General features: G+C 44.4%; 1 protein-coding gene across 7 annotated transcripts in view; it reads right to left on the reverse strand.

Moving 5' to 3' along the window:
* AKAP13 (A-kinase anchoring protein 13) overlaps positions 1-26,461 on the reverse strand; it is a 336,674-nt gene that overhangs the window by 209,581 nt on the left and 100,632 nt on the right. For all 7 annotated transcript variants that reach the window (XM_047862510.1, XM_047862509.1, XM_047862506.1 and 4 more), the window contains exon 3: positions 439-586. In XM_047862510.1, the coding sequence (XP_047718466.1) occupies positions 439-586 (148 nt within the window). The remainder of the gene's footprint in view (positions 1-438; positions 587-26,461) is intronic.

The following is a 26,461-nucleotide window of genomic DNA, read 5'->3' on the forward strand; positions in this document are numbered from 1 at the left end:
AGTGAGTCTCAGATTTTCGTAGAATAAGCAATATATAAACAAAATGCTTTACCTTAATGTGTATTTAAAATAAAGATCTGACAAGAAAGAGTTCTGTCACCCTGATCCGTTCTTCCTCTTACTCCACACTAATGAACATGGAATAAAAGTGTTGGAGAATCAGGGATGCCTGCGTGTCTCTGTCAGCTGAGTATCCGACTTTGGCTCAAGTCATGATCTCAGGTTCATGAGTTCGAGCCCCACACTGGGCTCACTGCTATCAACTGGTCAGCATGGAGCTTGCTTTGGATCCTCTGTCCCCACCCACCCTTGCCCCTCCCCTGCTTGTGCGCTCTCTCTCTCTCTCTAAAAAACAAATAAATAAACAAATAAAAGTTTTTTTAAAAAAAAGTACTTGAGAACCAGCAAAGGCCAGTGAAGATTCCACCCAATACTTACCAGGAGCAATGGTCTCCAGCGTATCAGCACTGACCTTCCGTGTACTTGTGCAGTGATGGAGGGTGGAACCCGAAAATACCAAATAAAAAACTACATCATCCTCAACTTTGTCCTCCTCAGCCAGCAACACCGTAACCACACAGTCGCCCTAGAAAAAGGAAAGACAGAGCAAGCCTGCATTAGTCAGGTTCCTCCTGGGAGTCTACCTTCACAAAACATTAAATTTCAGGAAAAATCAAATGTATCATTTCTAGTAAGGTTATACAAACATAAACACTGAGCACTTGTGTGCCAGGAAGAATTGTAGGCACTGAGAATACAAAATGATCTGAAAAGAAGACCTCTGTGCTCCTAAAAGCTTCCCTTTCAGTGGAGGTGGTCAGACAAAGGAGAAAACTAACAAGGTAACATTTGGGATATTTACTTGATGAATGGGTATTAAAAAGAAAGGAATCCAACCAAAAGAATCCAAAAATAAGGCCAAGAGGATGGAGGAGGCATATTAAACAGTCACATCCCTGTGACCAGAATGCCCCTTGCCCAGAGCAACAACTCTGAATTCTACACCCCAGACATCGCTGCCAAATCCACCCATTCTGCAACAAGGACAGTCTCCACTGAGCCTGCCTGGACGAGTGCAAAGAGCATTCGTTTGGGCTCTGGGCGAGTCTGGGTTTAAACTCCACCCACAAAGACTTGACTCAAATCCTCTAACCCTACTTTCCTTGTCTATACAAATGGAGATAATACATTCTCTTCCTCCAGCTAATATATGAAAACTCTTGGAACATATTCTGCTCTCAGCCTACGATAATATTCTTAATCTACATGGATGGGACGGTCACTTTTCTACTAATCTGTTTCCTGACCATCTGGAATCCCTACCCTTCTTTACCCAACCCTCCATCAAACCCTTGCAATCAGACCAGAAACTTGCCAGTACCTTTGCCCATGACTCTGCAACTACTGAGAAGACATCTCTCATTTATTCACAAATATTCTTTCTAGTTTTTACAGGTTAGTTTTTTTAATGGAGGCTACTGTCTAAATTAAATAAAATCTATAAAATACAGTCCTAATTACCATCTTCCCAATCATAAACATTATACAATTCATGTTGTCTCCATAAACAAAAGATTTTAAAGCACCGAGGTTTAAAGCACTGGGGTTTAGTATTATCTAAATCTTAATAATGCACTATGAAAAAAAAGAAAAACAATAATGTACTATGGAAAAACCAATTTAGAGAAAGCCAGGCTACAATAGGGAAGAGAATTCTCATGCCTTGCAGTATTTTTTTCTTTTCCATTTTAACACCAATGAAGTCTATTAGAGAACCATGCCACCCTGTGGCCACAATTTACCAAGCCTGGCAGCAAAATGGAGCAGCAGGTAGAGTCCCATTAAACACCGAAAACCAGAAATCATAACATCAAACTTAGGACCAAGCCTATTAACAGAAATGCTCCAATAGGTTGATTCTAGAAACAGAGTTCAAAATATTTCCTAAAGCCTCAAAGGCCTATTTCTTCACTTATTCCCAGTGCTTTGTGTACATGGTAGGGGCTCAAATGTGCTCAGTGCAACACGTAAGAAGTCACAATGAGCAACAAATAAGCTGTGACTTACTATGTACAAATGCCGAACTGGAAAGTTCCAAAGCACCCTAACACAAGGAACAGCACAGTCGGTACAACAGAATTATCCCTGGCTGCAGTCGCTATTTAGAATTATAATGGAGACTCATGCCTAAGTCCTTTTCTTGGAAACATGTTTGAAAAGCTTAGGCTGGTAAAATTTTAATACCCATTGGCATGATAAACCGCAACCAGCTAAAATGTCTGCAGCACATGTGAGAAGAACAAACTTCTCAAGGTATCGAAATACCATTATAACCTGGAAAAAAAAAAAAAAAAATGAGAGCTCTGAAGTTTCATCCTTTAGACCACAGGCGGGCCCGCGGGCACAATCCAGCTCTCTGCTTGTTTTTATATGGCGCAAGAGCTCAGAAAGGTTTTTTACACTTTTAAATGGTTGAAAAAAAAATCTTTTAACATGTGAAAATTATCTGATGTTCAAATTTCAGCGTCCATAGGTAAAGTCTTATGCCGGGCCACGCTTTTGTACTATAATGAGCCCCTGCAGAGTTGAGCGGTTCCCCGAGACTGTATGGCCTGTCAGCCTAAATTATTTACACTGTGGACTTTTAAAGAAAAACAAAACAAAACAAAACAAAACATCTGGGTTTGTTTTTTTTTCCACCTAGATATGTATCCTGGAAGTCTAAGAATATATCTTCTTTCTCAAGATCAGGGATTTCCACATGAGACCCAATATCTTGCTAGAAGACAGAAGACTCTGTGCCCAAGATATTAAGTGATATCTGGGGCCTTCTTTTAATGAAGGACAGAGGAGATGGCTAACATCAACCTCTTTCTTCACTCGCAAAATACAGAAGCTTTAAAGCTCTCATAGCTTCAATGGTTTTCCTTTTAATGTTAAGTCAAACTACCCAAAATATTAAAGAGAAGGGACCCCAGAAGCCTCAATCACCTCAGAGCCACCTGAAATTCAGATTCCAAAGGCACCCGGGACGACAGCACCTGTCTTCCCTGGAGGAGCACCCTCTGCCCTCCCAAAGTCACGGGAGCAGACAGTCAACACTGTCACTCTGCCGTGGGCCACATGGCTCCGGTTTCACTGCAGGGACAGTGCACCTACAGTGAGTGATGCAGGCGGGAGCTGCACGATTAGGCTCGTGCGGTGGTGCCTGAAAAGTAAGGATGAAAAACAGATCTAAAAAGAACTCTGGTTGAGATGATTGCTGTAACCACACCTTCCCTGAGGAATATTCCGGTATATGATTTTGTTGCTCATGGGAAGGACAAGCCCCATGGAATGAACAGACAGATCAACCTGGCTACCCGGTTACTATGTCTGTCACGCATCTAACCACCACAGATGAACTTACTAACGAGGGCAATTTTCAAGACGTTCTGGAGTGAAGTCCCAGGAAGAGAGGTTCTACATCTCCGCTTCTCCAGTAAACTGAAGAAACAGAGTGCTCTCCCCACAACGGTATTTTCCATGCTTCTGCATTAATGGGAAATGTATTCCCGAACCTGACACTTTTTTGAATCTGGACTATTTCTGCTGACAGATGCCAAAAGAACTAATGGAAAAAGACAACCTATACCAGGCCCCATCTTGTTACTATTGGTGATCCCCCAAATACGAAGGCACCGTAGTCCTAAATGCCAGTCACTTATTTGCCAAGAAAAACAGAACTTTATACGGTAGCCGGGGTCTCAGTTCTCCCCATCTTTAACTCGGGTATATAGTAGACATACAGTACTAACAGTACCATAATCACCTTTACATATTTACTGGTAAGTAACACAAGGGCACCTGCGTAGCTCAGTCGGTTAAGCGTCTGAGTCTTGACTGGCTCAGGTCATGATCCCACAGTTCGTGAGTTCAAGCCCCGCTTTCAGCACAGAGCCTGCTTGGTATTCTCATTCTCTCTCTCTCTCTCTCTCTCTCTCTCTCTCTCTCTCGCTCTCTGCCCCTCCCCCACTCACTCTCTCTCAAAAATAAACTTAAAAAAAATAAGTAAACAAACGTTTTTTTCCCCAGACTTCCAATCTGGAATTCAAAGAACAGATCTCCCTTTTCTAGATCAAGGATTTTCTCTTCCTAGGAGACCCATCATCTTGCTGACAGACTCTCCAGGCCCCCGAGATCCTAGTTATGCCCGGGGCCTTCCTTTCACTGGGGACAGTATCTGGATCAGGAGGAAAATGGCACAGGGAAGGGCAAAGCAGGAGAGGGATGGGAGAGAGAAGATTACGGTGTGGGAATGGACAAGGCCTGGGAAACGGGGTGAGTGCTTATGAGGAGGATGGTGGAGGGCTGGCTATTAGAGAAAATCCTAGCCAAGTACAAAGCATCCCAGCTCATGGCTAACAATGGTGCCCGAGTTCAGCTGGCGAAAGATCAGTATTAGCACCACCTAGGGCGCCTGGGTGGCTCAGCTGTTGAGGGTCTGACTGTTGATACCTGCTCAGGTCGTGATCTGGTGGCCATGGGATGGAGCCTCGCATCAGGCTCCTCACTGGGTGTGGTACCTACTGGGGATTCTCTCTCTACCTCCTTCCCTCTCTGCCCATTTCTCTCTCCCTCTCTCTCAAAATAAACATTTTTTTAACAATATATTATCACCACCTTAAGTCAATTTGTTTTCTAACTTTCGAATTTGGCTTTTAATGTATTAACATGCCATGGTGGGTAAGAGGATGAGCTCTGGCTGAATCACCGCATGGCACGTCAATTTCTAACTGCTTAACCTCTTGGATATGTTAAATTCTCCGCTGTAAGAGAGAACAATCACACTTCCCTCATAAGGCTGTACGAATTAAATAAGTGATAAAAGTAAAGCACCTAAAGCAGTTCACGGGACATAATAACATGTTCAACAAATAATAATTATAATCAATGTAATGCAGACGTAACATACAACGGATGTGACCACAGTTATTATACTGTATTGTATATTTGAAAGTTGCAAAGAGAGTAAATCTTAAAAGTTCTCATCACCAGAAAAAAAAAATGTGTAACTATGTGTGGGTGGATATTAATTCAACTCATTTTCATGATCGTTTTGTAATCTATATATATATCAAATCATTATGTTGTACACCTAAAACGAATACCATGTTGTCATTTATATTGTGGTAGGGTCCCCTCCCTAAGGAAAGAAAAAAAATGGGGGGGGGGGCCTTCAAGGTAACCTGGCTATGCACGTACATGATAACATCCCTCATGACTCTGTAACATGAGACCACTTAATCAGACTACATGTTTGCGTGTGTTACCATATACGGGAGACAAAAAAAATCGGCAATGTATAAAAAACTGTGCCACATGATGTTTGGTGCTCAGTTCTTCGGGTACGAGCCCAACTGAGCGGTGCCAGCAGGAATGAAGTTGCTTCCTGGAAAGAAAAGTCTGTGTCACAACTCTCTGTGCGAGAATCTGGCCACAGTATCTCAATAAGTAAAGAAATAATAGCTATTATTATTCACTAGAATATAAGCGCCATGAGAGCACATTTTATTCATTGTGATATCCCCTTAGTCTAGAATAGGAAGTAGCAGGTGCTCAAAACACACTTGAGAAGGAAGAAAACACCAAAACTTTATTAGCAGGTACCTATACCTAGGATGGTTGAAGCCAATTTCATAATGTACTTTGTGCTTTTCTGTTTTCCAATATTTTCAAATACAGATGGGTTCTTTTCAAAAGAAAAAAAATCCTTATTTTTTAAATAGTCTGCTCACTTATAAATTACAAAAGGAAAACTAGATACCTGGTGGATATCACCTGAATCAAGTCAGCAAAAAAGGTAATGTTATAAATAATGAAACCAGCACCACTCCTGATGACACCCACAGAGGACAGAGCATCACTTACAGTGTCCCCAACAAAAATGCATAACCTCAATCCAGTCTTCAGTAGACAGCACACAAACCCAAGGGAAGAGGACCTTCTATAAAGAAAACTGGCCAGTTACTCTTCCAAAATATCACTAATGAAACACAAAGAAAGACTGAGTTAATGCTCCAGACTAGAGACTTGCCCACTAATGTGACACAGGATTCTGGGTTTGCAGCTGAAAGGCAGAGGTAAATTGCCATGAAGGGCATTATTGGGACAACTGGCAACATCTGAGGAAGGCTTACAGGTTTAACATTGTACCAGCATTAAAGGGCCTGGTTTTGCTAATTGTGCTGTGGTTATGTAAGAGCAATATCCTTGTTCTTAAGAAATACACAATGAAGTATCTGGGTTAAAGGAGCATGATGTCTGCAACTTACTTTAAAAAAAAAGACAGACAACGATTAAGCAAATAAGGCAGGATGTTACATTGAATCCGGGTTTAATGTAAATGGGATTTCTCTGTACTATACTTTAACGATTTCTATGTAAATTTAAAATTCTTCAAAATACAAGATTTCCAAAAAAACCATTTCTCAAAAAATTTATATGTAATCAAATATTCAAAGTTAAAGGGGTACAAAAATTAAATTACATTCCTGAGAGTGGTTTTTGGGGTTTTTTTTACATACTGCAGACATATATATTTAGTAAAGATATTCTTGCAGGGTTCCAGAATTATGAAATTGTTAATAATAACTGCCTTTCATTCAAGAATCTTTTTTTTTTTTATTTTTTTTAATGTTTACCTTTGAGAGAGAGAGAAGTGGGGGAGGGGCAGAGAGACAGGGAGATACAGAATCCGAAGCAGGCTCCAGGCTCTGTCCTATCAGCACAGCTGATAGCACAGAGCCTGACACGGGACTCGAACCCACAAACCGCGAGATCATGACCTGAGCCGAAGTTGGACGCTTAACCGACTGACCCACCCAGGCGCCCCTCATTCAAGAATCTTCAAGAAGTTTACAGGCCTTCCCAAATCAATTTCCCAGTTTGCCAAAATGACAAGGCTTCTCCCTGATGTTCACAGGGGAAAGTGAAACAAAGGAGGTAAGTCATACCAAGCAAGTAAAGGTTGAGCATTAGTCCAAAGTATTATCTTTCCATGAGGTGTCTGTGATTATAGTATTGAAACAGTAATTCCAAAGTGCATCTTTATACAATTCAGACACTTCTTTGCATTCATGCAATGAGCTTCATTCTCTCCTTTAAATACAAGAATATAGGCAATTGACAGACCCCTTTGCCCAATCATTTCCTAAAGCAACCAAAGACTGACAGTCAGCTATAGTTTCTCCCTAGTCTGAAAAGAAAGTCTCTCCCTTGGAAAATCAGGGCAGCCGGTTTCCAATTTCATTAAAGGCTCACACAACAGAAGGACACCCAGGAGCAGTGAGCATACCTAACGCTCAGCTCTTGGTCACTAACCACCATTCTCCATTAAAGGAACCAGGGCCACTCAAAAAAAGCGGTGTTTCCAGACCTAGGATCAGGGTACGGACACGATGAGCCTGGAACATCTTGTGTTTGACAGAAAATAAGGAAGTGCTCAATAAAGAAAAAAAAAAAGATGGTGACATGTTGCACACTGAAGTGGCTTCCTTGGCCAAATCTGGGACAATCTGAAGACCAAAACAATTAAAAACACTAGCAAACTACAAATAATTAAAAAACAGGAAGTCATGAGTCTATAAGAATACCATATAAATGAATTAAACAGAGGAGAAGGGAGAATTCCGGAGTATGACAGAATGATGAAGCCTCACTGGTAGAGAGGGTGCCAGAGTGCAAAGGGGTAAGCCCTTTGCAACCCTAACACTAAAAAGTGATTCTAGAAAAAATGATCAATTACCAATCTGGGGAGAAAGTCCAAGGAAGAAAAAGACATTTACGTTGTCTTAAATGTGTCTCCCCACAAACTGCTTTTTATTAAAGGGAGAAAAAACATGGTATTTATTCAGTGAAGAAATTCACCAATACTTTGACCAGGTGATCAAAATAAACATCCCAATAAAGACAGATGAACACATGTGCCTCCATGTGTGATGCCCTGAGAAGGACACAATGTGACCCATGTAGTGCTCTGACCAAGAATGCATCTAGCTGCAAGGAAATATCAGATAAATAAAAATAAGAAACATGCTTTTGAAGAAAGGAAGGGATTACTGTATTCTTCAACACCGTCAATGCCATAAAAGATCACGAAAGGTTGCGGCCATGTTCCAGGCTAAAGAAGGTACGAGACATGACAACCAAAAGCAATGATCTAACCCCCCTGTGATTAGCTGACCCTTGGACAATCTCAGGGTTGAGAGCACTGACACCCTCCCCTGCCACAGACAAAAATCCACATACAACTTTGAACTCCCCAAAACTCAAGTACTAATAAGTGAGAACGCCCAGAGATCACTTTCTACTGCCATATGCAATTTCCTGGAGAGACCAACCGCTCATGTGGAGATGATAAGCCTCAGGCGGGGGTGGAAGCAGATACTGGCAACACTCTAGCTCACTGCGCTCACTGGGACAGCACTAAGGGGTGGCTATGAAACTGCAGGGTGATTAATTTCATTCTGTTATTATTTTAACACTGCATTTTGTGTCTGGTTACATTTCTCTGAACTGCAAGTGACACCAGGTATGGTCTCTAAGTGTTTGCGAGCCTACATTTGGATAAATTTTAACTGTTTACAGTAGATTTGTGTATGTTATGGTGGTAAACCATAAAATAGACTAGAATCTACAAATATTTTATGCATTCATGACACACGCAATTTCTTAATGTTTCAATATTTCTGGGCTACATGGTTCATCTGTGAGCTGTTTCAAATTATAGCAAATCTCTGAAAACTTTTCCAATGGGCTTACTGGAGAAAAAAATCTACATACACGTGGGCCCGTGCAAGTCAGGGGTCAACTGTATATATTTCTCATTAGATGAAGCTTGTGGACGGCAAGAACTGTGTCCCTGCGTACAGTTCTCACAGTGCTTACCTAGCAACAGGAACTTCTGGCATACCCATATGAATAAATGTGGCAGAGATCAGCTCACATAGAATATTAATGGCAAGCCAAGTGATTCACACTTGGACCTGTGTAGGCAAGAAGGCAAACTAGAGCCTTGTGCGGTATGTACGGAAAGAAAACCGCAGGGAGAGGGGTGAAGGGTGACATGTTAACGGCAGCGAATGTTCTAGAAAGGTTTGTATCCGCAGCAGTATCCTAAAGAAGGAAAAAAGAGAACAGAGACAAGGAAACCATCTGTGTGGAAAACATTACAAAAACATGGTTTAAGGAAGCAAAAAAAAGTTTAAACTGCTATGGCATTAAGATGATTTGAAAAGAAATACATATGAGAAAAGCATTCTGTTGAAAATAATTTGATGAAATATGGTAGCTGACTATCTGGGGGCCGCACAAAGATAGGAAGAGAGTGGATACGAAAAGGGGTATCTCATGAGGAAAAATTGAGGGGGGGGCTAGGGGAATGAGTGAAAAGGAAGGCGATAAGCTGTAAATGTCAAGTTTCACAATTCAGCGGGATGGAAAGCAGACAGCATACATCCAGCAGGTGGTCGGCAGGTCGGGCTGAAGGAAGAGGTCTGGGCTGGTGAGCCAGACTCTCAGGTCCTGCACCCAGTTAAAGAGCCTTGAGCCCAGGCGAGAACCCCAGGTGACAGAGAGCCAAGGTCTAGACCCTCGTGTTAACGAGCCTCTGCACAACATACCATTTTCATCTACCTAGTCCTGTGCCTCAAACCCAGAAACAGGATCCTCTGAACCCCAGAGGAACCCAAGTTCAAGGGCCACCAAGAAAGAGGAGGAGACTTACCATGTTGCTCTTGTTAACGGCAGCCACAACTGAGCCTCTGCAGGGAAAACCTCAAGACACGTATTTTCCCGGGTCTTCCGGAGAGCTCATTTGCTACACTAAAATAAATATCACTTCCTAGAGTCATGATACAGTTCATTTCCCACCAGCTAAAAATATTTCAGGTTTCTCTCTGTGTTAACCAGCTTGTTGTTAATAATACCCTCAGTAACTACAAAAGCCTTTGAGGCAAAATACAACTGTTAATCTGTACTAACCTGGTAGAAAGCTACACTGAGTTAATGATCGTTCACGAACTTTCAAGTAACTTATTGCCATCAAGTATACAAAGAACTATTATCCATTAGTATTGGGATTGTTTCTGAAATATGAATATTTGAAAATATGAATGTTAAACATTAACGTTGATATGTAAATGAGCCTTAAATGTTTGAAATTCCCTTTAGCATATTTTACTTTATTTCATTATTTTTTTTACTGCTAGTATAAAATTTCTATTCCAGTCCATCAGGTAGGTAAGTGAATCAGCAGAAACATAATGAACATGAATCTGTATGTTGCCCTTCCTTCTGCTCTGTTCTCATCACCACTGCCTTGTCATTCATCTGTTCATGCTGAACAAGCACACAGTGCCTTCTGTTTAAATATATTTTGTGTCTGCTACCCACCAGGTACTGGAATTATGAAAACTTCCTGGTGCCTGCCCTCCAGGAGCCCAGAGAGACATACACGCGGACAGGATGCCCTGTGGTTAAGTGCTATAATTGGCATCTAGGGGCAGAGGAGATGGGTACCCAAACTCTCCTTTGACGGGTGTGATCAGGAAAGCTGCTATGGAGACACGGGTATGCCCAATGCTGCTCAAAGCTCAACACGGGTCATCTCCAGCAGGAACATGCCTTCTGAGAGCTATGCCATTTACAACTGGAGGTGGAAAAGAAACTGGTACCCAGTTCACCTTTGCACATTCAGTATCTTGATATACAGGTGCTCGGTCAATGTTTGTTCGGTTGAACCAAAAACATTTCATCCTTCTAAAACACAAAACTTAAAATGTTATAAATAAGCAAAATGCTAAGCTTGCTTTGCTTATGCCTTCCTTCAGTTAACTGAACACTGGCTGGGCGCTTGGTGAGGCCTACGGCAGACATGGAAGGTACTGAGACAAGACAGGTCTTGCCCCTTGGGGCTCAGAGTGCTTTCACAGAGTAAGCCCAAAAAGCAAAGGCTGAAGCTGTATCAACAGCAGTGTGGGAAACCCAAGGATAAGGTGCTGCGGTCATCAGCGGTGGCCCAGGACGCCCCGCTCAGCAAGTCAGGGGAGAGAGGCTTCCCACCGGCCCATCTCAAGCACAGGCCACTGGAAAATCGTCTCCTGCCTTTGTCACGTTCTGTTTGAAAGAGATGATAGTTGTAATGAGTGGACAGGGCTGACGTGAGGGAGAAGTAAGAGGCTACACGCTGAATCCAAAATCATTCTGGAAACATCTGTCAGATTTGAGAGTTTCTCAACACTAAATATAATGAAGCCAACAAAATATCATACACTGGCAAACCTCAAAGAAATATCAAACTTCTGTACTTCCATCTCTGGGAGCACCCCGAAGTGCCATTCTGTGGCCTTCCGTACACAGAAATCTACTCCAGAGGGGAACATCACAAACTTTGACTGTAGGAGGACACAGGGGTTACATTTGTGCTGCTTAATTTACCAGCATTCTAGGAAAATAAAAGGCAGATTTCTAAGGCAGAGTTATGGCAAAGTAGTACCCCAAGAATCACTAAGACAAGAACTAACATAAATGTATGATGTCACCATCCAGCTAGAAAATAGAAGTCCTACCAGAAGAAAAAAAAAAAATCCCAAACCCCTCATCATTGGGCAGGGCAGTGCAACTTTAATGTTTTGTTTCTGTTTTTTTTTTAATATCCGTTCAAAGTAGCTAGTATGGTTTCAGAATAGCTAAGGTTTTCTGGGCAACTGGCATCATTACAAAATGGGGGGGGGGGCAGGAGCATGGGCTCACGCACCTGCACATGCGCACACCTTCAGTTTTACTGAGTGCCCTCCATTTCTTTAAACGAAACATGCTACTCTAACAGTATGTGCCACAGGATCGTGAAGTAGAAAAAACACGGGCTCAGGAATAAGAACAGAATCAGTTGCGTAATAGTTACAGACCTGATAAATAACCACTTGGAAGTTCATAAATAACCACTTGGAAGTTCAATCTGTTTGTCAGCAAAATGAATTCATTCATCACAATATTTACTGATCGTCAAACACTGTCAAGCAGTCTTAAGAACTATGGATTAAACTGAAATAGACAAGGCTCCTGGCCTCCTAGGGTTTATGCTGCAGGTAAGAAGATCCAATTATAAAAAGTAACATCGGGGGTAAGTTCTATTACAAAGAACAGGAGGGTCTGAAGGAGGGGCGAAAGGGTATTTCGGATAAGGTCATCAGGGAAGGCTACCACAGGAAATCCTATCTGAGTGGGAACCTGAAAGAAGAGGCAAGTTCCAAGTGTTCAAGGCCAAGAGAATGACCAGTGCCAGGCAAGTATCAACCTGACACCTACAAGGAACAGCAAAGAAGGCCAGTCTGCAGGAGCAAGTGAATGAACACTGGAGGGGAGAGGACGTTGGTCTGGATCTCAGTGTGATGCTGGGCCACTGGAAGGTTTTGAAAAGAGGGAAATCATCTTGATTTGCGTGTTAAAAGAATCCCTACAGTTCCCTCTCCTTGGAGTGACTTTATCCTTTGTCTGCCTAGCCAATTCCTACAAGCTTTGAACCAACATGGCCCATCTGAGGAGTAATGTGCCATCGTTTCTGCACAGGGAACACACAAGCAGGAGACAGGACATAAGGAGAGGCAAAGGATTTCGGCTTTGATACTCTAGTCCAAGGAGAACCATGGAAGGTTAACAACGTTATCTGCTCCACGTACTTTTCTATACGTGGTTGGAAGATCAAGTAAGATAATCACAAAAAACTTTTATATAGCATGAATCATTATTCTTCAAGTGTCACCAGTAATGTCTTCCATCCCCAACCATAGTAGAGAAATATGAACTCCTCTGCTGCAGCTCTCTTGATTTATGATGCCTTTTTTCCTCACAGCACTTTTTACTATCTGACACATGCATTTATTTATATATATGTACAATGTGTATTTATATATATATACACACACACACACATATATGTGTATGTAATCATATAAATTCTAAGAGTACACATGTATTTACATATTTCCCTGATTCCTCCCTTTCCTCCCAAGTATTATACAAGCTTCATGAGGCCAGAGAGCATATTTGTTTTCTTCAGTGCAACATCACTGCCTAAAAGTGTAAATGCCTGCTTTAAGTGCTCAGTAAATGTTGGATGAAATAATGAATAAATGAATTCCTAACTGGATTCTCTTCCTATGAACAATCCACCTCTCTTCAATTCATTTCAACACATAAGACACCTGGATGAGAAATTAAAAGAACTAAAATCTAATGGTCTCGCTATGCCAACTTTTTAGGTCAGTGGTTCCTGAAACGTCTTTTTTTTTTTTTTTTTTTTCAACGTTTATTTATTTTTGGGACAGAGAGAGACAGAGCATGAGCGGGGGAGGGGCAGAGAGAGAGGGAGACACAGAATCGGAAACAGGCTCCAGGCTCTGAGCCATCAGCCCAGAGCCTGACGCGGGGCTCGAACTCACGGACCGCGAGATCGTGACCTGGCTGAAGTCGGACGCTTAACCGACTGCGCCACCCAGGCGCCCCTGAAACGTCTTTTAAAAATAAAACAAACAAGGGGCACCTCAGTGGGTTGAGCATCTGACTCTTAAATTCGGCTCAGGTCACAATCCCAGAGTCATGGGATCGAGCCCTGTGTTTGGCTCCATGTGAACACTGAACCAGCTTGAGATATTCTCCCTCTCTCTCTCCCCCACTCCCCTCTGCCCCTGCTTGTGCTCCCTCTAAAAAAAATAAAAAATAAGGCAAAAAAAAAATTACTGAGCATAGAACTAAAGCTCAAAAGGACCAGTGACAAGAAGAGAATATAGTAGCATCATGCCTATTTGTTTAACCAAGGGGCTTTACCCTTATCTGTCTCTTAAGTGGAAAAGTATTCAGATACTCTCCATTCTCCTCAGAAGAAAGCCCACGTTCCAGACTGGACAGCAAAGCTGTCTGTTTATAAAGCTTTCCTTAAAAGGCGCTTCAAAGTACCTCAAGTAACATAACAGAAATCCACTGAGAAATGTAATGACTTTTGGCATAAACTAAATTCATTCCATATACACGGAGACTCTGGCTGATTTCAAGGCTAGAAAATATTTAACGATCTTATTGGACATTTAAACTTAATTTTTATTTCAACCAGGCTAACCTTTTGCCAGATGAAGAAAGAGGTCAGTGAAATCCCTATAACCTGCTTTCTTCATTCTTAATCACACGTGTATATTCCAGCCAGAAGCATCCCCCTTCCCAATGCAAACACAAAACTATTATTTTAAGTACTACTACTACTAATAATCAAAACCCATATGTCTTCCAGCCTCATAATTTTGCAACACTAAGATTATACACAAATTCTTAAAGGTTTCCTTCCAAGCACCGCCTTTTTGGTGCATTAAACCAAAACCAGCAGGTGGCGCTCAATAACCCTGCTGAGTTCCCTGTACACAGGAGTTTGTTACAGACTCTTCTCCCCAATGGGGAAGAATCTTGAAACTTCAGCTGGAAAAGAAATCAAATTACAAAAAAAGTCTGAAAATCACTGAATATATATAGTGTCTTTAATGGCAAGGGTTCCTTAAAACAAAGAGAGTTTTTGCAAACTCGGAGTATATGAGCTTTTCATTTCAGTGCTCAACCCTGCCTCTCAGACCAAACTAAAACTAGACAAACTAGGCAAAACTAAATTGGTCAGAGGGTGTTGGCTGGTGGCTTACAAAACACACACACACACACACACACACACACACACACACACCCCTCTCCCTCCCACAAATGTTTCACAACTCTCTGGAACAGCTACAATAATCACACCAACACTTAAAGAGACAGTCTCCTCTTTGCTGATGAAAAGATATTTGGATAAAATGAAGAGAACGTAAGGATTTTTATTAATTCTTGATGGGAATCTATTGAAAGAACTGAACAGAGAGGATTAGATAAGTCAGTCTCTCTGGCTCCCTATTCCTCCCTGGCTCCCCCCGGAGCAGGCTGAAGTGGGGAGGGGCATTCCGTCAACTTCAATCTACCAGCTCGACTTCTGTCCTCACACTCACACCAGAACATACCAAGGTGTGTACACCTCAAGTCTTTCCACTTGGCCACAGGGCTCCCTTTACCTGCCTAGCCTCCTGTCACCTGACGACGACAGTAAGATGATTGTAGTAAAGCATGAAACAAGAAAGACAGTGGCTTTCTTTCCCGGGTGGATACCTGGTCTCCTTCCTCAGGTGAAAGGCTTCCTCACCTGACCTAACACAGCACGCCTCACCCACTGCATGCAGATCGAGACTTCCTCCAACTCCCTGAGCCTGCCCCGTGTGGGCAATGGGCATGTGTGTGGGCAATGCCTAGGGAGGGGAACGCAGGCAGTCAAGTTCAACCACACCTGGCCACGTCTCATTCCTAACCCAGCATACAACAAACCACAAAGACCGCTGGAGAGAGATTCAAAGTTGGCAAGTGGGACACTATCTACTACATCAAGACTGAGAAGGGAAGCTTCCGGTACAGAATGGGAGGCACTGCTTTGGGAGGTAAGACCACAGGCTTTGCAATCCCAGGACAAGGAAGACCTGCTTCACTTGTTACTAGCTTTGTGATGCATGTAGGGACTACCTCAGACCCTTTTTGGAAACTGCTAGATTGTAAACTCCATGAGGGTGAGACTGTGTCTACTATATTCACATATCTGCATGAAACAACAGTAACAACTCTTTCCTCAAGTGCTGACCGTATGCCAGTGCTGTTTTCATGTCTTACGCTGAGCAGGTTACCATTTAACACCCTCAACAACTACATAAAGTAAGTGCTGGTATCTGAAGAAGGTATGCTAAGTATCTAGCATACAGCGGGCACAAAATAAATGTTCCCATTCATTCCCGATAAAAACACCCCCACACTTCAGAATCCCTATGTCTTTACTTTTCTTTACAACCACTGCTGGTTGAAATATTCTTCTTCAAAGAAAGCCAAATACAGTAATAGATTTTACTATTTTTTGGTTTTATTTAATTATGGGTGAAGAATTTTAACTACATGGCAAATTGGCTTTATAAAAAGCCCTCTGAGAAAAAGCAGTAATAAGGGAATATAGAAAGAGTAAAACATTTGATTAGTTTTAAAGGTAAATTATAAAGATTTCTTAAAGCTGGTTAAGCTTTTTTTTTTATTTTTTAATGTGTTTTTTTTTTTTTTTTTTTTGAGAGAGAGACAGAGAGACAGAGAGAGAGGCAGAGAGACAGAGACAGAGCACAAGTGGGGGAGGCACAGAGAGACAGAGAGACACAGGATCCGAAACAGTCTCCGGGCTCTGAGCTGTCAAGCACAGAGCCTGAAGGAGGGCTCAAACTCACGAACTGTGAGACCATGACCTCAGCTGAAGTCAGATGCTTAACTGACTGAACTGCCCAGGCGCCCCAAAGCTGGTTAAGCTTTCTAACTGATAAGTCTACTGTATTTAAAAGCCATAAAGATAATAAGAAAAAAACCGCCCTCATTTCAGATGATAGTAACATTTTTCTTGTCCAGCACTGCTGGATAAGATTCACATAAACATCCAGTTTTTTTAAAAAGTTTTCCTTTAAAAAAAATTTTTTTAATGTTTATTTTTGAGAGAGAGGCAGAGCATGAGTGCGGGAGGAGCAGAGAGAGAGAGGGAGACACAGAATCCGAAGCAGGCCCCGGGCTCCTGTCAGCACAGAGCCCGATGCAGGGCTCGAACCCACGAACCACGAAATCATGAGCTGAGCCAAAGTCGGACGCTTAACCGACTGTGCCACCGAGGCGCCCCTAAAAAAGTTTTCCATTTAAAGTGTCAAAATTTTAAAAAGGAACGAATAACGTTTATGAAAATCTATCGAAGGTGCCTTACCCATTTCCCAGCCTTCTTAGATACGGACAAGGAAGGGCGGAAATGTCGTCTGAGTATCTACATGTGCTAAGAGCTTTACACATCGGGACGATATTTAACTGGTAAAGAGTGAACCATATATGTGAAGCACATCTCAAAGTAGCTGGTACTTAGCAAAAGGATTTGAGAAGTGCCAGGTACGCAATCGTCACGATGAGCACTGGGTGACGCATGGACGAAACTGTGAGAATCACTATACTGTATACCTGCAACTAATATAACACTGTATGTTAACTACAGTGGAATTAAAATTTTTAAAGTGCCATGTTAAACATCATATTCAATCCCCACAAAACCCTGCTGAATTTCACAGATGAAGGAGCCAAGGCTCTCCCAGCTGGTTAGTACTGGAGCAGGAATTTAAACCCACATCCTCTTGACTCCAAAAAGAATCACTTCTCTCTCTGAGGACGCTCAAAGTGTCGTCCCAGGACCAGTAAGCACCACCCAGAAACTGACAGAAATGCAAGTGTTCAGCCCTGCCCCAACCTGGCTCATCAGAAGCTCTGGGGCCGCGGCCCCATCTGTGTGTTCATGAAGCCGCGGGTGATTCCCATGCACACGCAAGTGTTAGAACCAGGAGGCCCCTGCACTACACTCACCCAGAGCAATTATCACAGGTCTCCTGTCTGCCCCTAAATGGTTCCCCTTCTTCCCAACTAATTCCACTTTTCAGTGTCTCATTCTTTCTTCCACAATCCATCAACACCCTAATCTTACAAGCCCTGGGCAACAGCGCACTTCCCGCACCAGGCAGGAGAACAGCAGACACAGCAGCAATGTAATGACACAGGGAGCCCAGGCTCCTGAAGCGAGAAAGGCCTGGTAGAAACTCCACCTCGATCACTGGCTAGCCGCATGACCTCAGCAAGTGAATGAAGTTCTCCAGCCCTGCTGCCTCCTCTCTAAAACACAGAAAACAATACTAATGGGGTTGTCAGGGTGAGGAAAGGAGAAAACGGATGCAGGAGATAGAGCACAGTGACTAAGTACTAAAAGGTGTTCAATAAACGGAGGCTCTTAACGATTACCGCTTTAACACGACGTGCATTTCTGCCACCCTCTGCTGCATACACAACCACCACAACCCCAAATCGACAGGAAGCCTGGGGCCAGCAGCCCAGCACACCACTTCTTAAAACCCCTATTTTTGCCTCACAGTCAAAACAGTCAAGAAGACCTACTTCTAATTCTGAGACTTAGTCAGACATGAACAACATACAACCATGCCCGCAGATGTGCCAACATTAAAATAACCAATTTCACGGAGATCTGGAAAATGGGAGATTTGTGGAGGAAAGATATTCACCAAGAGCAATACCCATAGTAGTAGCTTCTTAACAGCATGCCGCCTGGAACCCCAGAACTACACAAGACAGGATGAACTAGGCAGTGTTGGCAAAACCTAATCAACTTGACTCAAGAGTAGAATGTTCCAGAATGCAGGAGGTGACCAAGAAGGAATTCACAGTCACGTGGGTAGGTCAAGATCACCCCTGGCCTCTAACTAGGTCAAGAAGATGAGAGGAATGGTAGAAAATAAGCCCACAATCAGATTGCTGGCTCTCATGGACCAAAAAAGGAATGTACCAATGCCTTAGGAGTAAGATAAAACTCACATTTCCTTCTGTGGACATAACAAAGAGAGACAGCTGAGAATTCCACCACGGCTGCCAGATGCTCGGTGTATCAACTCGGGGTCAGCAGATAATCCGAACACAGAGCTTTGTGAGGGGCTCCAAGGATGCGCGACGCCAACCACTCTTTCCAAGTTTAAAAAGGAGTAAACAAGCAAACAAACAAACAAACCCCTCCCCCACCAGAGTACAGATGGCATTCTCTGTACTCAAGGATAAAGGCCCTGAGTTACAATCTCCACATCAAAGAAATCAGAATCTGTGGAGGAGAAAGGTGTAGTCCTGAGAAAAAGGAATAAAGAGGCGTATCATCGGTCCATTAATCAACCAAAAAATTAGCATCCCTTCCAAGAGAGTGGAGTTTCTACATCCCTGTTGATACAAATACATTCCTACTGTTCTATCTGGTTGGAGCTATTTATGGATTTCTGAGCTACAGATGCAGGGGGCTGGCTTTGTAAATCCACCTAACAGTCTTGTCTCAGATGGCAGAGCAAATTCCAAAGACAGCAATGAAAATCTTTAGTCTTATAATGAATAGACTAGACCTTTAAAATATCAATCTTGCTGCCTCAGTTCCCCATCTGTAAAATAATTCTCCTAATTTACAGGTCTGTCAGGCCAACAGAATGAGATCAGGAGAGAAAGAGGCAAACAAGAGAGTTCCAATAATAGCCCATACACAGCATGCAAGAATCAAACCATGTGGGCCGAAATTCAATTTTTCACCAACTGTCAGTACCAAGTTCCCATCTCTGGGGTCAAAGTCAAAGTAAAGTGCTGGTCACAAAGCCGCCTGGTGGCGGCTGGTCCAGGTCACTGGTCCAGGTCACAAAGCCGCCTGTGTGGTTTTACCCTCTGGCTAATGATCTGCAGTGGCCTTCCTACTGAGGTCGTGAATCTGACCCCCAGAAATCTCATCTTTGGCTAGTAAGACATTTATAACCATCCACGCAGAGGGCAAAGTTCTCTCCCAAACAGCTTCAATTCTATGTAACCAAATGCTCGGAGAACTTGTAACGTGCAAGGTACCATGACAGAAGCTAAAGTTAAAACGAGAGCATAAAAACAATTTAAGTGCAGTCTCTGCCCGCAAGGTGCACACAGCGAAGGAGAAAGGGCCGTGTCAACAAAAGCACATCCGCTTCAAGTGTTTGAGGGGTCTTTTAGAACGTGTGGACAGAGGAGCAGGGGGCACAGGCAGGAGTGGCAGATACTCAGGAGGCTGAGAGTTCAGGAAGGGCTCCATAGAGACAAGCCAAGTGCGTCAGGAGTGACCGGGAGGGTCTGCTGTGCTGCAAAGAGGAGAGATGCAAAACCTTGTTTCCGCATGGCTGGAGGCCAGCACGGAATGGAAGTGGTTTACCTGAAGCATCACGGACTCGGCCTGGGCTCCACAGCTGGGGGGTTTTCAACTCCCAAAGGCTGACTTCAAAACAGTTTTTATTTATGCTGCCCAAAATTCAGGTGCAGAAGCCTGTCCACACCTCATTCCCAAACCCAGGCACTCTGACCAGTTCCATTTGCATCCTGACCTGCTCTGCTAACTACCTACAAGAGATCTGGCCTTGATTACTCACAACTACACAAGGAAGAACTCCTGGGAAACCCAAATGATGTAAAAATATCGTGACACACTATGTGCAGCATTAACTCCCTTAACTGAAAATCACTACTACCTCTGCTAAAAGGTAACCAGCCCTGCGTTCAATATTACACACCTTGGTATTTTTTTGAGTCAACAATCTAGCAATAATTTACTCAGGAATCTACCATAGATCCACCCTCTGAAATAACAGTCTACTTAATGCGTGTCATTTCCCATGTGCCTTCAGAGTCAATCGCGGATGATGGGTTAACGGTCAGCCATGCGGAAAGCCCTAAACCTACCCAAACTGCCCCAATTCATAAGAAAGGGGCTTTTTAAACTATGCTGTTGGCTCACTTGGCTCATGCTTAAACACTGGGATGCATCAGGGTAATCTGAAGGGCTTATTAAAAAAATGGCTTGTTGGGCCCCATCATCACACATCCAGATGTAGCGGGTCTGGGGTAGGGCCTGAAAACCTGCATTTCTAACAAAAATCCCTAGCGATGCTTATGTTCCTGGCTGGCGACCACACTCAGGAAAAGCAATGCACTACAACAATCCAGCTGGAAGTCAGTCCGGGTCACCCCACAAACCAATTACTGCTGTCAATAAACAATTTGTAGGGAGTTTGGATCTTACATTGGACAAAAAGATGGCAAGTGGGATTCAGCGCTAAAGACAACCTGTACATGCAGAATGTGATAGCAGCACCAGGCTTCAAGCACGGGTGTCTGGAGAAGGTAGCACCGCTGTGAGGAACTGAGAGTGAAGCCATCCTGACCTGTACATCTCAGATAAAGGAGCCAGAGTTTTGAGCCTGAATCCCTGCTTCCCCTCTTACTAGCTTTGTTCCTTCATCTAGAACGTGGGTCTCCCGAGGGTGAGGAGACCATGTAGTGACCATAATGGAAGGCGCTCAGTAGCTCCGCCTTCCCTTTCTATGCATACCAGGGAGAGAGCTGTCAATACGGGAGTATTTACAGAAGACACAAGAGGAAGTGCACCGCGTAACGTTTATTTGCTTTCGCCAATATAAAGATGGGTCTCCTCTGAAACGACCTATATTTAGGGGCACCTGGGTGGCTCAGTCAGTTAAGCGTCCGACTTCGGTTCAAGTCATGATCTCGCAGCTTGTGGGTTCAAGCCTCGCATCGGGCTCTGTGCTGACAGCTTGGGGCCTGGAGCCTGCTTTCCAGATTCTGTGTCTCCCTCTGCCTCTGCCCCTCCCCACCCTCCTTGCGCTCTGCCTCTCTCACTCTTAAAAAAAAATAATAATTAAAAAAAATTTCTTTTTATGGGGTGTCTGGGTGGCTCAGTCGGTAAAGCATCGGACATCAGCTCAGGTCATGACCTCGTGGTTTGTGGGTTCGAGCCCCACATCAGGCTCTGTGCTGACAGCTCAGGACCTGGATCCTGCTTCGGATTCCGTGTCTCCCTCTGACTCTGCCCTTCCCCTCCTCCCTCCCTCCCTCTCTCTCTCAAAAGAGGAAGTAAATAAACTTAAAAAAAATTTTTTTAATAAAGAAATAAATAAAACTACCCATATATAAAGCTTCTATCTGCCACCTGTGAAATGTGTTTGTATCTCCTTGTTTTATCCTCACCACCCCCCCTGGAAGGACGCTGCCTGGATGTGTTCTGTGTTCTCCCACAGGCCTCCAAGGCAGCTCCCCGCTGAACGGGCCTCGCTCACCAGGCGGCACCATTTTCCCTCGCCGCTCATATTAACACCCTCCGAGGTCCCAACGTCTGGGGGCTCCTCTGAGCTGTCAGCCACTCATCTAGACCACACCGCTCCTCCTCCCTCAGAAGAGCCTAACCCCTGTCGCATTCCGTCCAGTGCATTGTAGCGTTGTGGTGAGGGGACGGCCTGCTCACGTGAGGCCCCTCACGGCCTTCCGCCCCCCGCCTCCCGCCTCCCTCCTCCCTCCTGATCTCCTCGTGTGGTGCTACCTGCATCCGCTACTGTCTGCACTCTCCAGTGCTCTCCACCCCATTACCTGTCACACAAATTCCCACACCCGCTACACGGGTGCTGGCCGGCAGAGTTTTCTGCGGTGACGGCCATGTGTGACGACTGAGCGCTCTGCAGCGGAGGAACTGAATTTTCATTTTATTTCATTTAGATTAACGTAAATAGCACAGGCAGCTGGGGACTACTGTAATGAAGAGAGCGGCTCTCCAGAAAATCATCTCCAGGTATTCTCCCACGTGAACTGTCCTCCCCAGTCGATCCAGGGGCCTCGCCAGCCCTGACCACCCCATGTCCATGTCTTCCTTCGAACATTGTCTTTCCTTCTCTCACTGCTCTTCCCTCTCTCCGCAGCCTGCCTAGCCAGGCTCAGAGAGCCCACGTCTTTCCCGAAGGCTTCGCGACTGTTCTGCCAACGCTGGTTCCTCACTCTGCTGTGAGCCCTCGCTGCTGCCGTAACTCACCCAACACCTGAACAGGTACTGTTTGTGCTGTCACGCTCACGCACTTGAGCCCCTGTGGAAGAAGCTATCCCTCTAAGACCAGACCCTCCATTCATTTACCAGGTGACTCACAAATACCTGTGGAGTGAATTACAAGCATAGAGCCTTACGCTTTGGTCTTCCTTGGACGGCGAGACCTTTCTTCGCTAGAACCGCATGGAGATCGCTACTCCAAACCCTCCTCCCGACAGTTATTCGGATGCTTGGGGAGCACCCAGGGACTGTCCAGGCATCCTGCAGACAGGCCCTGAAAAGTCGTGACCAATGTACATACCTCCATCCATTCTGAAACTGCCAAGGGAAAATAAGGAAACATAAGATCTATTGAGTTCCAAGCCAGTTTCTGGAGACTGCTGAAAACGTCCACCAGAAGGAAACTGAAGTCCTTGCTCTGCAAAACCATCGACAGCCTGATCGAGGAACACTTGACTTCCTTATTTCTTCTGGCGCTAGTGACAAAGTGTTGTTATTTCACTACAGTCCTCAGATCTGGCTGGGAAAGGCCACCAGTCTGCAAAATGTTGGAGCAGACCCATCCGACACGTATTGTTAAGGCAGAAGCAGGTAATTCATTTAAGAGATCAGAAGGCTGATAAGACTCTCTTTGTGGGAGCAAAATGGAACGTAACCACCAAGCAGGAGGCAAAGCCAGGTTATTTCACCTCCTATTGTGAAAACACCCTTCCCAGGAAGAACTGATAAAATGTGGCCATAACCACATAGGTCCTCCTCCCCTACAATGAGCCACCGAGAACACCACACTGGGGCGACCTAAATTCTGTGGCCCGTCAAAATTTTGATTATTTATGCAAACTGTACCTATTCGAGAATAAATTGCTGGAAGTGATGAAAATTCTAACACCTTTCTGAGCACATCCTCTCCCAGTGCACTCCCATCTTCTGGAACGGTCTGGGCTCCAAGAGCTGCTCTGATTAGCACGCACAGAGCACACTGATCATGGTACAGAGTCCAAGTCTTCACCAAGGCTGGAAACCCAAATCCAGAGTCAACAAGAATCCAACGTGGTGGCAGGAAACCACCCTGATAAGACATTCTCAAGATCTAAATGTGAGTCAAATGGATACGTCCTTTGGATTTCCCCTGGCTAAATGGGCTTTGGAGGCATCACAGGATTTGAACTCTTGATCCACCACAGTGGTGCATCCTTACACTGGTCAGCCACCCCTCCGATCCTCACTTCTCTGGCTCTGAAGTGGAAGGAGTAATCAAATCCTACACGTGTCTTGTGAGGAACAACATCATTCTAAGAAACGGTCCCTATCCTAACAGAAATAGTTATAATCATAATACAGTGTTTTGTTTTGTACTTTTTCTCTTTCTACATTTGAGAGAGAGAGCTTGCATGTGAACTGGGGAGAAGGGCAGGGGGAGAGAGGGGGAGAGAGGGGGAGAGAAGGGGAGAGAGGGAGAGAGGGGGAGAGAGGCGGAGGGGGGAGAGAGGGGGAGAGAGGCGGAGGGGGGAGAGGGGGGAGAGAGGCAGAGAGAGGGAGAGAGGCAGAGGGAGAGAGGGAGAGAGGCAGAGGGAGAGAGGGAGAGAAGGGGAGAGAGGGAGAGAAGGGGAGAGAGGGAGAGGGGGAGAGAGGCAGAGGGGGGAGAGAGGCAGAGGGGGGAGGGAGGTGGAGAGGGGGAGGGAGGCGGAGAGGGGGAGAGAGGGGGAGAGAGGCAGAGAGAGGGAGAGAGGCAGAGAGGAGAGAGGGGGAGAGAGGAACAGAGGGGGAAAGAGGCAGAAAGGGGGAGAGAGGCAGAAAGGGAGAGAAAGGGGGAGAGAGGCAGACAGAGGGAGAGAGGCAAAGAGGGGGAGAGAATCTGAAGCAGGCTCCATGGTCAGCGTGGAGCCTGACATGGGGCTTGATCCCATGACCCTGGGATCGTGACCTGAGCCGAACTCAAGAATCAGACACTCAACAGACTAAGCCACACAGGCACCCCTGTTCTGTATATTTTAAACAAAGAGCGGCATCCAGTGGCAAAGATTTTCTTTTCTACAAGGTTCCTCTATTGTCAGGATGCTTCCGCCCCCTCCCGGAAGCAGTAATATGCAACAATATTCAGTACTAAAGAAAAAGGAGAAAGCAGGAAGGACATAATAAACCAGATCTGCTGGGGTTCTGGAAATTCGTTTTGTAAGTAGAATGGCTCTTCCCCTTGAAAATCTAACAAATGCGGATCTTATCCCAAACACACGGCAGGTGATGAGAATTATCCCACAGACAGCCTTAGAGCCTGCGCTGAAGTGTAGTTTATATCTCACATCCGAGTATCTCTCTGGTTGTAAAAAAAAAAAAAAAAATATTTCATTTGTAGGGGGGAAATGCCTTCTGACTTTCTGGAGGGAGACCAAGACAGGTGTTCAAGAACACAGTGAGTGAGTTTATGGTTGCAGAACCTGATAAATGCACCCCTAACTTTCCCTCTTTATGAGTTCTTATGGTCGTTTTAGTTAGCAAATCATCACCCGTATAAACCTTCTCAGTCAGTGTAAGCCACAGTCACCTGTTCTGGGGCATCACTAACCCTGAAGTGTCCACTGCCCACTGGGACACTTTGGAAACTGGCAAAGAAAATGATTCTAATACAGACAAGCATCACGGAGCTGCAGAAGGTGTGCTTTACAAGACAAATGCCTTCCTGCCCCAGGGCCACGGGCCTCCTCTCACCGGTCTGGGGCTAACAAGTTACTCATCCTCTTGAGGAAGCTCCAAGTATAAAGGTAAGGACCCCATCAAGTAATTCATTGGATGGTTATCACTGACTTTCCTATATTAAAAGGTAAAACACTCATTTTATTTTGACACTTTTTCTACTTAAGAGGGATTTCAAGTCATAACTACAGTCTATTCTCCAATGTGTCCACAGCCCATAAAGGCATTCTAAGCCTTACCTTCCTACCCCCAAAAAGGAACTCAATGCTATCATTTCAAATATTCCTCTCTTCTTCTAGTCTTCCCATTGCTACCTTTTTTTTCTCTACTAAAGCCCACTTAGGCTAAATCTTGTACTTTGACTTCTCCATTCAAGTAAGTACTTTGAGTCTTAAGTTCAAACCAACTAATGACCTGACCTGCCTTCAGCACACGGGCGAGCCTGATTACTGACAGTTTCTGCTACCTGACCAGATCCATCACAAACCCCATGAAACTTTAGGCAAGTCCCTCAATCTCTCTGTAGCTCAGTTTCTTCACCCTTCCAGAAGACTGGGCTCATCACCCCAAAAATACAAGGATTCCTATGACTCATCACACTGTTTCCAGTCCTGACCTCCCTCACAGAGTCCGTTCCCTCATGCCAAGCTGACTGTGGGACACTCACTTGGGTTCCTCATCACTAATTTTCTTCCAGAAAAGTACGGTGATGAGAAAGAGGAAGCGATTTTCTCCGGCACATAAAGTATAGATTAATCCAGTTCTCTTCATTCTCCACATTTGACCCTCATTGTCTCCCTGTACCCGACAGAGCTTCAGGCCTGGCCTCATCAGGTCTCTTCCAGAACGAGCCTGGGGCCTCAGATAAGAGGCATCCAAAGAGCTTTCCTCCTCCTCCCTCGGAAATTTTTAAATCCTGCTTCCTTTTCAGCTGTTAGTCTGGGGGAGGGTTTGTTTACCGTTGCTAATGTCCAGTTGCTTGGTTGCTAGGGTAGTGCTCAGTGTGAGGGAGTGGTGGTAGGGCCTATTCTGTTTGCTTTATAAATACCAACCTTGGCTTCATGTGCGTGGCTTTTTCTTTTATCATCTGACGGCATCCCTCATCCCCTACCCCTTCTGGGAAAGGCCTACGCTTTTATCTTGACAGTGAGAAGGGCTCTGGAGCTAAAGGGTACATGT

This window comes from Prionailurus viverrinus, chromosome B3 (assembly GCF_022837055.1).
Source record: "Prionailurus viverrinus isolate Anna chromosome B3, UM_Priviv_1.0, whole genome shotgun sequence".
Taxonomy (NCBI): domain Eukaryota; kingdom Metazoa; phylum Chordata; class Mammalia; order Carnivora; family Felidae; genus Prionailurus; species Prionailurus viverrinus.